We start from the raw sequence: 13,697 nt of genomic DNA on the forward strand, positions 1-13,697 counted from the left end.
CTTCATAGCGTGGGTTTGGGAAAGGAATTGATTGAATTCTCAATACGCTCAGTCAATTCAAGAGAGTAGTGTATTATGATAATAAATTATTCAAAGAATTGTAGTTTTGCTCTTTAAATGTGCAGAAATTTGATCCGAAAAAATTTAACATTGTACAATTCCTTTGCTGAACGAAAAGTTTATAGAAACAAAACACGTCTCTATATTTGCGTTTCGGATCATTGTGCTATGTTTAGATTAAAATTTTGATCATAATTCGAACTTTATTTAGTGCAATAGAGCCGCAAGTAAGTAAACCAAGGAGAAAATAGTGATAAATAGTAATCAAATTTAAAAAAATGACCTGCAGTGCAAATAAGGCATGTTAACAAAATTATTTCAAGTCCTTTTTATCTTTAAATTCAAATTCTGATTTTATATCCACTCAAGAAAACTTCTGAAGCCTCTCCTGAAAAATGAATAATTTTTTAGTTGTGACTCTCTTGCATTAGAGATATGAAATATACAGAGTGTACCAAAATGACTAGGCCAATCGTTATGGTGGTGATAGAGGACCTGATTGCTACAAAATAACCTGATACATTTTTTTCGTACTCGTTCCCATTTTCCACTTCCACGATGATAAACTTTCCTAAGAATATCACACTCTATGGATCCATTTGTATTTTTTTTCGCTAAATAATCATAGTAAGTACTTGAATAGGCATAACTACTCTGGTACATCATTAACGTCTATAAGAACAAATATTTAAAATGTCTCACACTGTCTAATCTCGCGTTATAAGTTCTACACTCCCTTCTGTTGCAGCTGTGTGAATCTTTGCGACTAGATCACCTTTATTTGATACCTCAGAATTGTAGATACATTCGTTCATGGAGTCCCAGAAATAGAAGTCCAGTGGTGTCAAGTCTGGAGACTGCGCCGGCCAATAAACTGGACCATTCCTAATCATGAGTTGGAGAAACTGAATGTAGGCTACAAAATATAGTACATTAATCACAACAGAGCAAACTTAGCGAAATACAAAGACAAATGGGTTCAAAGTGTATGACAAACAAAAGAACATTTATCACCGTGCAACTCAAAACGGGGACAAATTCAGAAAAATGGTATTAACATTTTTTGCAGCAAATCACTTCCATAACAATTGACATAACCTTTTGATACACCCTGTATAAGATGATATAAAATAGTAGACTAAAACTGGACCACATACTCTAGGAAACAAAGCAGCGAATGTCCCGTAACAATTTTTGGGCAATTAAGTGTAAAATAGCCATTCAGACCAGTTTTTTTTTTCGTCTCCTGTAAAATCTGAGTTTTGAAGAATATGGGAATTTTCATTTTAAGGGACGAAATGCTCGTTTTACCTGAATGCAATTGGAGCTGAAGGCCTCAATGTGACTGTCATCCACGAAGTTGATGCCATACAAGTTGATGACTCTCAGGTTGGGGGTTGCGGATTTCAGCTTGTGCACGTTTATCACCTCGTAGATTTCTTCCTCTTCTTCTTCCACTTTCTCGTAGGTTCCTGAACAATTATACATCACCTGTCTATTCAGCATATCGACAGTTTACATACATAATTCAATATTAATTGCATTTTTAATCGACTTTTTATATACCTTTATATACTCATTAATTAATTTATCGGCTTTTCATAATTTATTTATTGATTCATTCCTTCTATATATTATTATATGACTTTATAACTTAGTTCTGATTAACTGAGTGACATAGTTATAACAATGTACACTGATAAACTCGTTGATTTATGTTATTTTGTTCACACATATTTTTATTTGTCGATGGTTAAGAAGTCATACCTTGTATCTGTAAATTTGCAGGTGAATAAAAAACGATTTTGTTTTGCAAAAGATAGGTTTAATAATAATTATTAAATTACATTAAAATAACTAATTTTTTCATTATTTATTTATTTTTACTTTCTGACAGTTTTTTAATACATACCAATCAGGTGTAGTATTTCCAGGCCATTAATGAAGTTGTATATTTTTCTCATGAAGCCCTCCATAAAGATGACTTCAGATAGACAGATGCACAGGTATCGTAGCTTTGTTGGAAATGCCTAGAGCCATGAACGTACGTTTGTTAGCTAAATACGACTTAATTTTTAATAAATACATATCTTTGTGTTTATCATAATTAGATTAATTAATATATTATATTGTGTAATATTTGAATTACTAATAATATTACTTACTATTGCTACTAATATTCTTATTACGGTACCACTAATACTATTCTTTTTTATTTGTTTGTCTAACGACGCTGTATCAGCTACCGGTACTAGGTTAGTTTACGTCGATGTAATTTATGATGGCAATATGGTATTTAGCGAGATAAGGCCGACGATTCGTCATAGATTACCTGACATTCGCCTTACTGTCGGGAAAAAACTCAGAAAAAAATCAACCTGGTAATCAGCCCAAGCTGGAATAATAATATTTTTTTTTTCATTTTTATTACTATTGTAACAATAATCGGGCAGATTTGCAGCTGAAAAACATACACGTTTGCCTGCTGGTCCGGATCTAAGCTCGGGCGTGGGGTCAATTCTCACAGAGACTATTTGGTTGAGATTTCTTTTTCGTGGATTTCCCCAATCGTAACACCAATGTAGGCCTATGTAATATAGTCGAATCTTCTTCGGCTTCATCTTTCCAAACACCATCTCACTATCACCAATAAATCAACGCTAGAAAACCTAATAGTTGATACAGTGTCATTAAATAACGAACTAAAAACATCAGAGGACATAACAGCTAATAACTAATATAATAATTATAATATCCTCATAATTATTATCATCATTATTAGCACCACCAGCATGTTTATGATTACCATTAACACTACTTGCACTACCATCAGCGTAATCGGTATCACTGTCATGACCAAAGACGTTGGTCATGACCATCATTATTATTACAATGAAATTACAATGAAACCAAATCTGCCAGCGAAAGAACCTTCAAATAACGAGAATGCCGTTCATAAGGCAAATTTTCCACAGTCAGTATATAATATCACATTCTACTATATACAGTCACGAAGCTTGAGTTTTGAGGGTGCTAGAAACAATAGACTGTGCCGGTACTACTTCGCATTGTCTTTAATGAGGCGATATTAGCGATTCTAGTGGTGAGCAACTATCTAATGTTTGCATATTTACTACGTATTGAGCTTCGTGACTGTATATACTAGACTGTGATAATATCTTGAATTTAGGAGTTCTATGTAATACGGGAGATTGCATTTTCTGGGTGTCTTCAGTTACATTGTTACACCTGAAAAGTTTCATTGCGATATCTCGATTTATGAACGTGTGACAGCCATTTTGAAATCAGTTGTTGTAGGAGAGACAAGCCATTACGAGTATGAACTACAATTGTGTTACTGATTATGTTATTTGAAGATGTCTGAGATAGCTGTTAATGATGGAACTAAGAAACGCAAGGACAGTCAAGAAGAGATAGTGCTGCGAAGAAGATCAAAAGGAATTCCGGCGACAGCTATACATCTGTTACTGGTGAAGCTATTTCTAGCAAACAGTTTGTTTTAGTTATACAATGCTGTAAAAATAAATGTTTTGAAAAATGTAGGCCTACAGTAACAAAACAAGAAAATTTAAACAAGAAATACTTGAAGAAAAATGACTGACATGAATATTGACACTAGGTTCTTGGAAAGCCAGCCTGTGCAACTGAACTCAGCAAAAGAAAAGGATGTGCGCAGTTTATTTAAATTTCTGGACCAAATGACGTTGCTTGGTACGAAGAAGTTTTCCTGCAATCCAGAAGTGAAAATGCACAAGGAGCTAGTGATGATGAACTAAATCTGAATGATTAACTTCACTTAGAGTTAAGAAAGAATCATATATGTTTCAAATATCGTACAAAGTGATTTAGGTTTACATTTTGTTAAAATATGTTTAAGATAATTTTTGTTCTGTTTACTCTTAAGTTGTAGGCTATTTTTGTATTACCAGACTGTGTAACATAACAATGTAATATTTCTATGTAAAAAAGGATCATGAGCAGCTGTTCTCCCTATAAAGGGCTCATACAAGCACTACTTCGAACATCAATATCTATATGAAACTGAAGAAAAACTTAGTTTCTACTTAGCATTTGATAGAATACACATGAAAGATTATTTTTTTGTATAATGTTGCACGAGTAAAAAAGCAATAAATAAAGTGTTATGCATAGTTGAATTCTTTATTCCTATTTTTCTCAAAATATGGTTTCCTGTCATAGGCCCCTATTACATAGAACTCCCATCTCTTACTTACTTACTTACTTACAAATGGCTTTTAAGGAACTCGAAGGTTCATGCCGCCCTCACATAAGCCCGCCATTGGTCCCTATCCTGAGCAAGATTAATCCAGTCCCTATCATCATATCCATCTCCCTCAAATCCATTTTAACATTATCCTCCCATCTACGTTTCGGCCTCCCCAAAGGTATTTTTCCCTCCGATGTCCCAACTAACACTCTATATGCATTTCTGGATTCGCCCATACGTTCTACATGCCCTGCCCATCTAAAACGTCTGGATTTAATGTTCCTAATTATGTCAGGTGAAGAATACAATGCGTGCAGTTCTGTGTTGTGTAACTTTCTCCATTCTCCTGTAACTTCATCCTTCTTAGCCCCAAATATTTTCCTAAGCACCTTATTGTCAAACACCCTTAACCTATGTTCCTCTCTCAAAGTGAGAGTCCAAGTTTCACAACCATACAGAACAACCGGTAATATAACTGTTTTATAAATTCTAACTTTCACATTTTTTGACAACAGACTGGATGATAAATGCTTCTCAACCGAATATTAACAGGCATTTCCCATATTTATTCTATGTTTAATTTCCTCCCGAGTATCATTTATATTTGTTACTGTTGCTTCCAGGTATTTGAATTTTTACACCTCTTCAAAAGATAAATTTCCAATTTTTATATTTTCATTTCGTACAATATTCTGGTCACGAGACATATTCTTTTTCGGGATTTACTTCCAAACCTATCTCTTTACTTGCTTCAAGTATTTATCCCTATTACTCTAAATAAAACAAACTGCATTTATCAGAAATTGTTTAATATGGACTCCGAAGTGACCATTGCCATATGTTTGTCTTACATGGTAATCTCGCGTCACACTGCGTGATGCAGCAGTCTATCCATGAACGTATAATGTTCGTTCATAACCCTCTCAAGAATAAGGACAGATCGGGCCAAAGAATCTGTTCCTTAAAATTAGGTGGCGATGATTATGATTATCATTATTGTTACTTATTATGGTCAATGTTGCGTGCCTGCATCTCGCTGAAGTCGTGGAGCTGCATGGCGGTGGAAAAGTCGAGCAGCATGTGAGTTAGGTTGGGGCACTTGTTGGCGAGTTCGTGCAACACAGTGTGAGTGATCAACTCTATCGGTAGCTCGATGTAGCGCAGCGTGCCCCCAAATCTGATGCTGAAACACAAAACAAAATAATTTGAATCGACTGATTCCTGAAGACATTCTGAGATTTATGTCGAAGAGTTTTTCTCCTAATTGTTCAGTCTCGTTTAAATACAATTTTATTATTAGGGCCGTGACATCGGTATATGTGTACTAGTTTGTAGACATTTCGTGAGCATACCGCACTGTGCATCGTCGTATACTGTCTATGTTTACCGTTCGCTTGTACAGTCAGAGTCAAGCACTTTGCCCTGGAGTGCCTCTTCCTCTTGTTCACATTTTAACGCGATGGGGATTATGGCTGGAAGCTTGCACATACTTTACAATAATTTTGCCAGCGTAAAAGGAGTCATACAGATGTTTGACGGAAAAGATGCAGCTTTCATAAGTAATGCCCAAACTCTTCTTGGTGACCCGAATATTAAAACAACAGCGTGAATATATTTCATCTAGTTTTGGATTTATTCCCTCTACAATAGAATGCCTCGAAAAGACTGATGTGAAATTGGTGGAGCAAATTTCGATAGTAAACAATCTCATCTCAAAAGTGAATTGTCTGTAAAATGATATAATCAAAAAGGTGTGTGCGAAAATGAACACAGCAAAAAAAAAAAAAAAAAAAAAAAAAAAAAAAAAAAAAAAAAAAAAAAAAAAAAAAAAACGGTGGTTTTAATTCATTATGCAAAATTACAAGAGTTTTGCCAGATGACAAGTGCGATTGTTATCAATTGATGTAGAAATGGATGAAGTGAAATATTTTACATATGCGCCCTTGGTTTGAGCCAATGTTGAACGCAGTTTATCCGTATACAAGGTTATAGGCCTACTATCCGACACTCGGCGGTCATTTTCATTTGAAAAAAAAAAATGAAAGTTGTTGTTTATTGTAGCAGGAACCGAAATCAGACAAACAACATGCAAGAAAAGTAAGGTTGGGAATAGATGTGATAAATAAATTAATGTAACAGTTAAATGTAGGGAAAGCAAAATTGTACGCATATATATGTTTTCGGCAATCTAAAACTGTAATGCAAAACTCTAAATATTAAGAAAAACATATGTTCATACTTATGTTTTACCACAATTTAATTGGGCTAAGATTTCCAACAATTATCCTCAACCTCACCAAGATTTTAGATTTTCCGATATTAATCCTTATATACAATGATTGTTGTCTTGATTATATAATACGCAATAATCGTATACAAAACACAGAACGTGCTTGCTTGCTTGCTTAGCCGTGTATCAAATTCGCTTCCGCTGCCGTACTTGAAACACGTCGACTAAATTGTCCAGTGTCGTATGTCCACCTTCAATCGGCCTCAAACTAATACAAATATACCGATGTCATGGTCCTATTTGTTACCGAATAACTCTTCTCGGGCTCTCAGTCAGGTGAGTTGGATTGTTGCTTCCAAGCTTTCGACGACTAGTTCTGCCATCTTCTTCAGGATTGAAGTGCCGTAAGACCATGTCTAGTCGGTATATAAGCGGTCAGTATGGCTTCCCGCTGCGGGCCAATCAGGAGCTAGATCCTTTTCTCGACCGCCTGTCGTGTTCTGGTTGGTCGAAGCGTGTTGATTACAGGTTTCCACGTTGTATTCAGCTGTAGGCCCCCGTTTCTGTTGATATTATTGCCATCTAGTTGGATTTCGATGGCTTCCTTGATGACCAGGTCCCAATGACCCGATGCCTTGTCCAAGACGGTGGTGGCATCGAAATCTATCTTGTGGTCCGTTTCTAAGCTGGAAGTAATCCAACTCACTTAACTGAGAGCCAAAGAAGAATTATTCCATATCCAAAGCCGGGAAAGGCTCAAGTCCTCTAATTTTATTATCATTTTCTCGTCTCTGGATAGCTCTACCCAAGAATTCCGCAATATAGTTATTGAAGACCGTGAAGTCTTAATTCATACTTTCATGTACGTACCTTAGATTCATGTTGCTCTTATAGCTATGCTTAACCTCTCAAGGAGCTCGAGAGCAGAGACGTGTGACGTCATAGAGCCAACAGTTGGAAATGCCTGCTTTATGCCTTCCAAAGCCATCTGTCTTAAGCGTCTCGAAAATTGAAAGCTGTAATTTCCATACAGTGTGTAGTGGCATGTATCTACGTCTTTTTAGATCTTTTTTTTTTTTCGTTTCTCTGGTATAATGTTTCGGACAGCTTTCTTCTGACATTCTCAATAAGCGCCAATTCAATCTAGTCTTTTCATTTCAATTCTCGTCGAAATATTTATTTCGCCTTGATTCTCTCCTTATTTTCCTCCTTTCTCATATGATCCATGTGATACTCTTAAATTGTGCTTCATTTTTCGTATCGTATTTAAAATAGCATAAACTAATTCCTTTATTTTTAAATTATTAAAAGTTTTGAATGCAGGATTGATGAATTTAAGCCTAATTTATCGCTTCGCATTCAACGAACACTTAAAATGTTTAATGTACTACTCATTTACAACTGAATAAGTTTCACTTTTGACTCACGTAGAGACTACGCACTCATAATAATAATAATAATAATAATAATAATAATAATAATAATAAACTACGGAGTATAAAGTAGATACTGTGGCTGACAGTTCGCTCAATTAAGATTTTTGTTGGTTTTAAAAGTAGAACTCCCGGCCGAGCCAAACATAAATACACGTCAGTGTAGACGACAATTCCGTAGGGCAATGATTGAAACAAAATTATCACTTATCACAATATCTGAGTTTGCCTTAAATAATTTTGTCGAGAAATGTCTGGCGATTATTCAAAGTATTTAACGAATGTATAATAAACATTACACTGATCCGGATGGCATTGCACTCATCCGTTTGTCAATGTGCCAGAATTTGTTTTTCTTAGGTTGGTAGAAGTGCAGGCTGATAGTCGTTTTGTTCTTAACAAACTTTTGGCTTAGAACCAAATAGATCACAACCTGAGCTATGAATGATCTTCCATTTAAATATTTTCACTATATAAACAAAACATATCGTGGAATCGCTATGAGGTCGAAAGTGTTTGAAAACAAGAAACTCTATGAAGATGTTTGAGCTAGAGAGAAGTAAATGGATGGGAGAAAGATGAAGACTTCTTAGTGATATCTTCATAGTATTTATCAACGAACACTGCCCAGACAGTTAAATAATGACAGTATAATTCTCCTTTGATTGTTTTACAAATTTCTGCAAAAATAAACAGCTTTAGAAAATGTAAAATTATTGAGCATTTGATATTTTAATGATTCCTGCAATAAAAGTAGTAAGTTTATATGTAAATAAATAAAATAAACATTTGTCAATTCTAATTAACTTTACATTGCATTTAAACTGAGTTTTTCAGTCGCATCCGCAGGGGTTAAGACTCATTTAACACTTCATGTGCGACACTGTCTTCTTTTCGAACTACGCTAAATACGCGTTTCCAATAACCTCACTGTAGCCTAAATGGCATACTGGTCCTTTCAGACGAAATTCTGTGTTCACGGTTGAAGCAATGCTCGACTATCGCAGACTTGTCTAGTTGATATAAACCTAGTATAGAGCATGTTTCTTTTATCGTGTTTCAATAATAAGGCCTGTTTGACCGATATAAACTTCCCACATTCGAACAGAATTTAGTAGATTCTTAGAATTTTGAGTCGTATTCTCTTTCACGGGCTTTAGGAAATTACTTATTTTCTTAGGAGGAACATAAATAGTTTTAGTGTTGGCTTTGGCTACCTTCTACCAACCTGATGGCCTCGACGTAGGAATTATTGCCAGAGTCAGATTCTTCTACACTTTTCTTTTATCTACCTCTCATCTCCCTATTCATTTCATAACTTGAGTAACCGTTTTCACGAAAGACTTCTTTCAGAAACTGAAGTTCGAAATTAAATACTGTCTTCAACACAATATAGTTTTTGCCCTATTTACTAGTGTCAAAAGAAATGCCTGTTTGTTAGTAGGCTACGATATGAGCAGGCTTCGAGACTTCGGACCCAATAGGGCAGTTCAGTGGGAAATCCTCATAACGGCGTACTGCGTATAGTGGTAAAGTGTACAGTGGGTGGGAGTACTGTAGAATGGATGTCAACAAATACGCAAAGGAAAACGATCTGGATTTGAAGGTTCTGACGAATAATTTGGTTTTCATACAAACTGTGTCTGAAACTATTACACGGTTAGAAAAGTCAGAGCAAGAGATGCCGGAAGCCCTCAAATTAATTTAGAAAATAATGCAGAGAATTAATGAGACATCAAGTACACCGGTTACTGAACGTGTAAAACAGAAGTGGAAATCATTTTTTGTAAAACTAACAGATATAGAACATTGTGTAATATAAACAGCAAATTAGTGGACATAGTGTGAGCCGAGAATAAAGGACTGTCTTTTAGAGACTGCAATGATGTTAGGTTTTTTCGTTTTGCTCCTATCACGTCATTCGACGTAGAGCGCAGCTTTCTACAGTACAAACTTTGGCAGATAACCGAAAAAGATTTACGTTTGAGACACTGACAATGTGTCTTGTAGTAGGTACAATGCAATTCGGTACTGTAACTGCACTTCCTAAAGACGACCAATAGGATAAATGAAAAAATTAAAATTGATACATGCTTATTTCCAACATTAACACTGTGTATAATTGAATGAACACAAATACTTATAAAAGACAGGAGAATAAATGCTTTTCACATTCTTTTGACATTATCATTAAGTAATGCATATTTACTTTCAGAATGTACATATGTGTGTTTCCCCATACTACCGTACTCTACTCTAAATAGCAACATTGTTATCTCAACACATCTCAATCTACCTGCAGCGAGTCAACAACCTACAGTGCATGCATAGCAAACTTATTGTATCGGGTCCAAAGTTTCGAAGCCTGGATATGAGGCATTTAAATATCGCTTAGTATGTGTAGATCTCCATGTATTGTGTGTCCCCATAACCACGGCATAGCGCGTCCTCAAATTGCGGATAGAAGAGATGGCCTCCAGATATGGAGGGAAGCTGCGAATATATTGAATAAGCAGTCGTGGACAGCTGATAAGGGGTGGTCCTCCAGCTTGGGGGTTGGGTGAAGGGCTAACAACCCATCACCGTACAAAACAGCTTCTTAAGAAATCATACAATAAGTCTCGAAATGGGACTGATTCTTCGGCACTACCACAGCAAAGGAATAAGGTTATGAGATTTGGTACTTGGAACGTAACTAGTCTTTACAGAACAGGAGGGGTAACATTAGTAGCAAAAGAACTAGCTAGATATAGAATAGACTTCGTGGGAGTACAAGAGGTTAGCTTAGATGAGAATGGCATATCACAAATAGGAGATTACTTGTTGTATTATGGCGAAGCAAACAATAATCACCAATTAGGAATTGGATTCATTGTTCATAAAAGATTAAAATCAGCAGTAAAAAAGGTCGAATTTACAGTGACAGGTTTCGTATTTAGTACTTAATAGTAGATGGTGCGATATTATAGTTATAAATGCTGGCGCTCCTACAGAAGAGAAAGACGACCATATAAAGGATAGCTTCTATGAGAAATTGGAACACACTTTTGATCAGTTATCTAGATATCACATGACAATTTTAGAAGCTTTTGTCATCTAGTCTGCTGTCAAAAAATCTTAAAGTTAAAATTTATAAAACAGTTATATTACTGGATGTTCTATATGGTTGCGAAACTTGGACTCTCACTTTGAGAGAGGAACAAAGATTAAGGGTGTTTGAGAATAAGGTTCTTAGGAAAATATTTGGGTCTAAGAGGGATGAAGTTACAGGAGAATGGAGAAAGTTACACAATGCAGAACTGCACGCATTGTATTCTTCACCTGACATAATTAGGAACATTAAATCCAGACGTTTGAGACGGGCAGGCCATGTAGCATGTATGGGCGATTACAGAAATGCATATAGAGTGTTAGTTGGGAGGCCGGAGGGAAAAAGACCTTTGGGGAGGCCGAGACGTTGATGGGAGGATAATATTAAAATATATTCGAGGAAGGTGGGATATGATGACAGAGACTGGATTAATCTTGCACAGGATAGGGACCGACGGCGGGCTTATGTGAGGGCGGCAATGAGCCTGCGGGTTCCTTAAAAGCCATTTGTAAGTAAGTAAGTAACTTATGTGTAGATCTAGTTTTCCGGTAAATCTTGTATCTAATGTGCCGTCCGGTTTTATATACAGAGTGAGTCCTAAGTATGTTTGGAAAACGCGTGAGCGTGCTCCTGGATCAAAAGTAAGAACAATTCCTTATTTATTGGACAAATGGTCATACTTTGTTTTTGTTCCTTTTTTGTTGTGTCACAAGTATATGTTTGGAAGCTTGTCATTTAACGTTTACAAAAGGTGCACAATGTGTCCCCTCCATTGTTCACACATACCTAAGCACGACGTACACACGACTGTCTAGTTCGCTCAAACACCATCTTGTCATCACTGATCAATTGGCATGCATTTTCAACACTTTGCAATAGCTTCTCTGCATCATTCACTGGTGTTGCATAGACGACAGCCTTCAAGCAACGCCGAAGATAAAATCTAACGGGGTGAGTTCGGGTGATCTGGGTGGCCAAGGCACTGGATCACCGCGTCCAATCAAAACAAAATCAATGTACTACTGTCTTGTCACTGTGTTGTTTGCAAACAAACACCGCTACAAAATCAAAACAAAAACTATAATTTTTCCCTTGAAATTATTCAAGCCTGCTTCACAGGGAGCTTCTACCTGAACGCCAGACTTGCATAATATATTCGTTACTGTAGGTACGTTAACAGAAAGCAACAATGTAAGCCACACAGAATTGTGTGCACTCAGAGTTTGGTTCTGGCGTCTCGTCAGGCCATTTGAGTTGTGTAGTTATAAAGGGAAGAATTGTGACGGTGTCGTGTATATTTCCTGGGGTAGCTCAGTCGGTAGAGCATTCGTGCGATAAGCGAAGGGTCCCGGGATCGATACCCGGCCTCAGAACAATTTTTCCCTTGAAATTATTCAAGAGTTCATTTTGCTCACCCCTTCTTGTTCATCGCTCCTGCATGCAGAAAAGATTCATTGTAACCACTCAGTGGCTGATAGCACTTAGAGCCGAGTACGTTCTTCTGACCTTGACATCCCTGGTGTGGAACAAACACGACAAGCCTCCTTCTGTATAGCGAACATCGGCGAGTATCGAACTTCGTCATATTCGACAAACTTGAACCGAACATAATTTTTTCCCGTTCACCATTCCTTCCAGTTCTAACATTAATACATCAGAATTTAACAACCGATCTCTTGCAATATCATCAAACTTTTCTTCAATTTACATTACGAGAACATAATTTTAAAACATGCTATGTAAGTAGTTGATTATTTAGACAAACCTGATAAGCCCGAGAAGTGACTCGAGGGACCCAACGTGCAGACCTGAGATCTCAGGTCTGAGGGAAACGTTTCTCCATAGTCTTGTGTCGTACGCGATGACCCTCCACTTCTTGCACACCTGAGCCATGCGGCATATCTCGCGGTGGGAGAGGTACGAGAAGATGTTGAGCAGCACTTTGTCCGGCAGCTTCTCGATCGTCTGTACACAAACCACAATTTCAGTTAGATCTACTACCTGAATCTGCTGCCCCGTAGGATAGAAGAGATTATTTCAATCAGCTTATCATAGAAAATGACGTAAGTATAGGCTATTACGTCAATTATAGTCTTAAAATGTCGAGGTTTCCTAAGGTATGAAAATATTACATTATTATTTCACTTATAAATAATCATCATTATTAGGGACTGTATTCTGCCTCAGGGCGTACGGAGATAAGATTAGTTGTTCATACACTTCTGTATATTGTCATAACGTCATTATTTGGCGCGTGACACAGGTACTATCAGAGAACACTTGCATCTTGTTTATGCTGCAATTGACGTTCAATTGATGATTCAAAACTAGACCTCGAAGACTGTTGAAAATACATTGTATTGATAAAGATTTATATTACGATGACCTTTCCTACAATTTAAATTAATTGTTCATTTATTTTTACTGGTACTGGCAGAGTTAAGGCCATGAGACCTTTTTGCCACTCGATCAATATAAAAATACATAGCAAATATAAATAATATCAACACAGAAACCAATGTAACAATGTAGTAGTAGTAGTAGTAATAGTAGTAGTAGTAGTAGTAGCAGTAGTAGTAGTAATTATTATTATTATTATCATTATTATTATAACAACAACAATAATAATAATAA

The 13,697-nt window shown here is 36.3% G+C and overlaps 1 protein-coding gene across 3 annotated transcripts in view; it reads right to left on the reverse strand.

Annotated features, from left to right (window-relative positions):
• Nucleotides 1-13,697, reverse strand: part of FipoQ (F-box/LRR-repeat protein FipoQ) — a 140,287-nt gene that overhangs the window by 10,950 nt on the left and 115,640 nt on the right. For all 3 annotated transcript variants that reach the window (XM_069834163.1, XM_069834162.1, XM_069834164.1), the window contains 4 exons: nucleotides 12,829-13,028; nucleotides 5,336-5,492; nucleotides 1,973-2,090; nucleotides 1,372-1,532 (listed from right to left, as the gene is read on the reverse strand). In XM_069834163.1, the coding sequence (XP_069690264.1) occupies nucleotides 1,372-1,532; nucleotides 1,973-2,090; nucleotides 5,336-5,492; nucleotides 12,829-13,028 (636 nt within the window). The remainder of the gene's footprint in view (nucleotides 1-1,371; nucleotides 1,533-1,972; nucleotides 2,091-5,335; nucleotides 5,493-12,828; nucleotides 13,029-13,697) is intronic.

The sequence above is a fragment of the Periplaneta americana genome, chromosome 1, assembly GCF_040183065.1.
Source record: "Periplaneta americana isolate PAMFEO1 chromosome 1, P.americana_PAMFEO1_priV1, whole genome shotgun sequence".
NCBI classification, from domain to species: Eukaryota; Metazoa; Arthropoda; class Insecta; order Blattodea; family Blattidae; genus Periplaneta; species Periplaneta americana.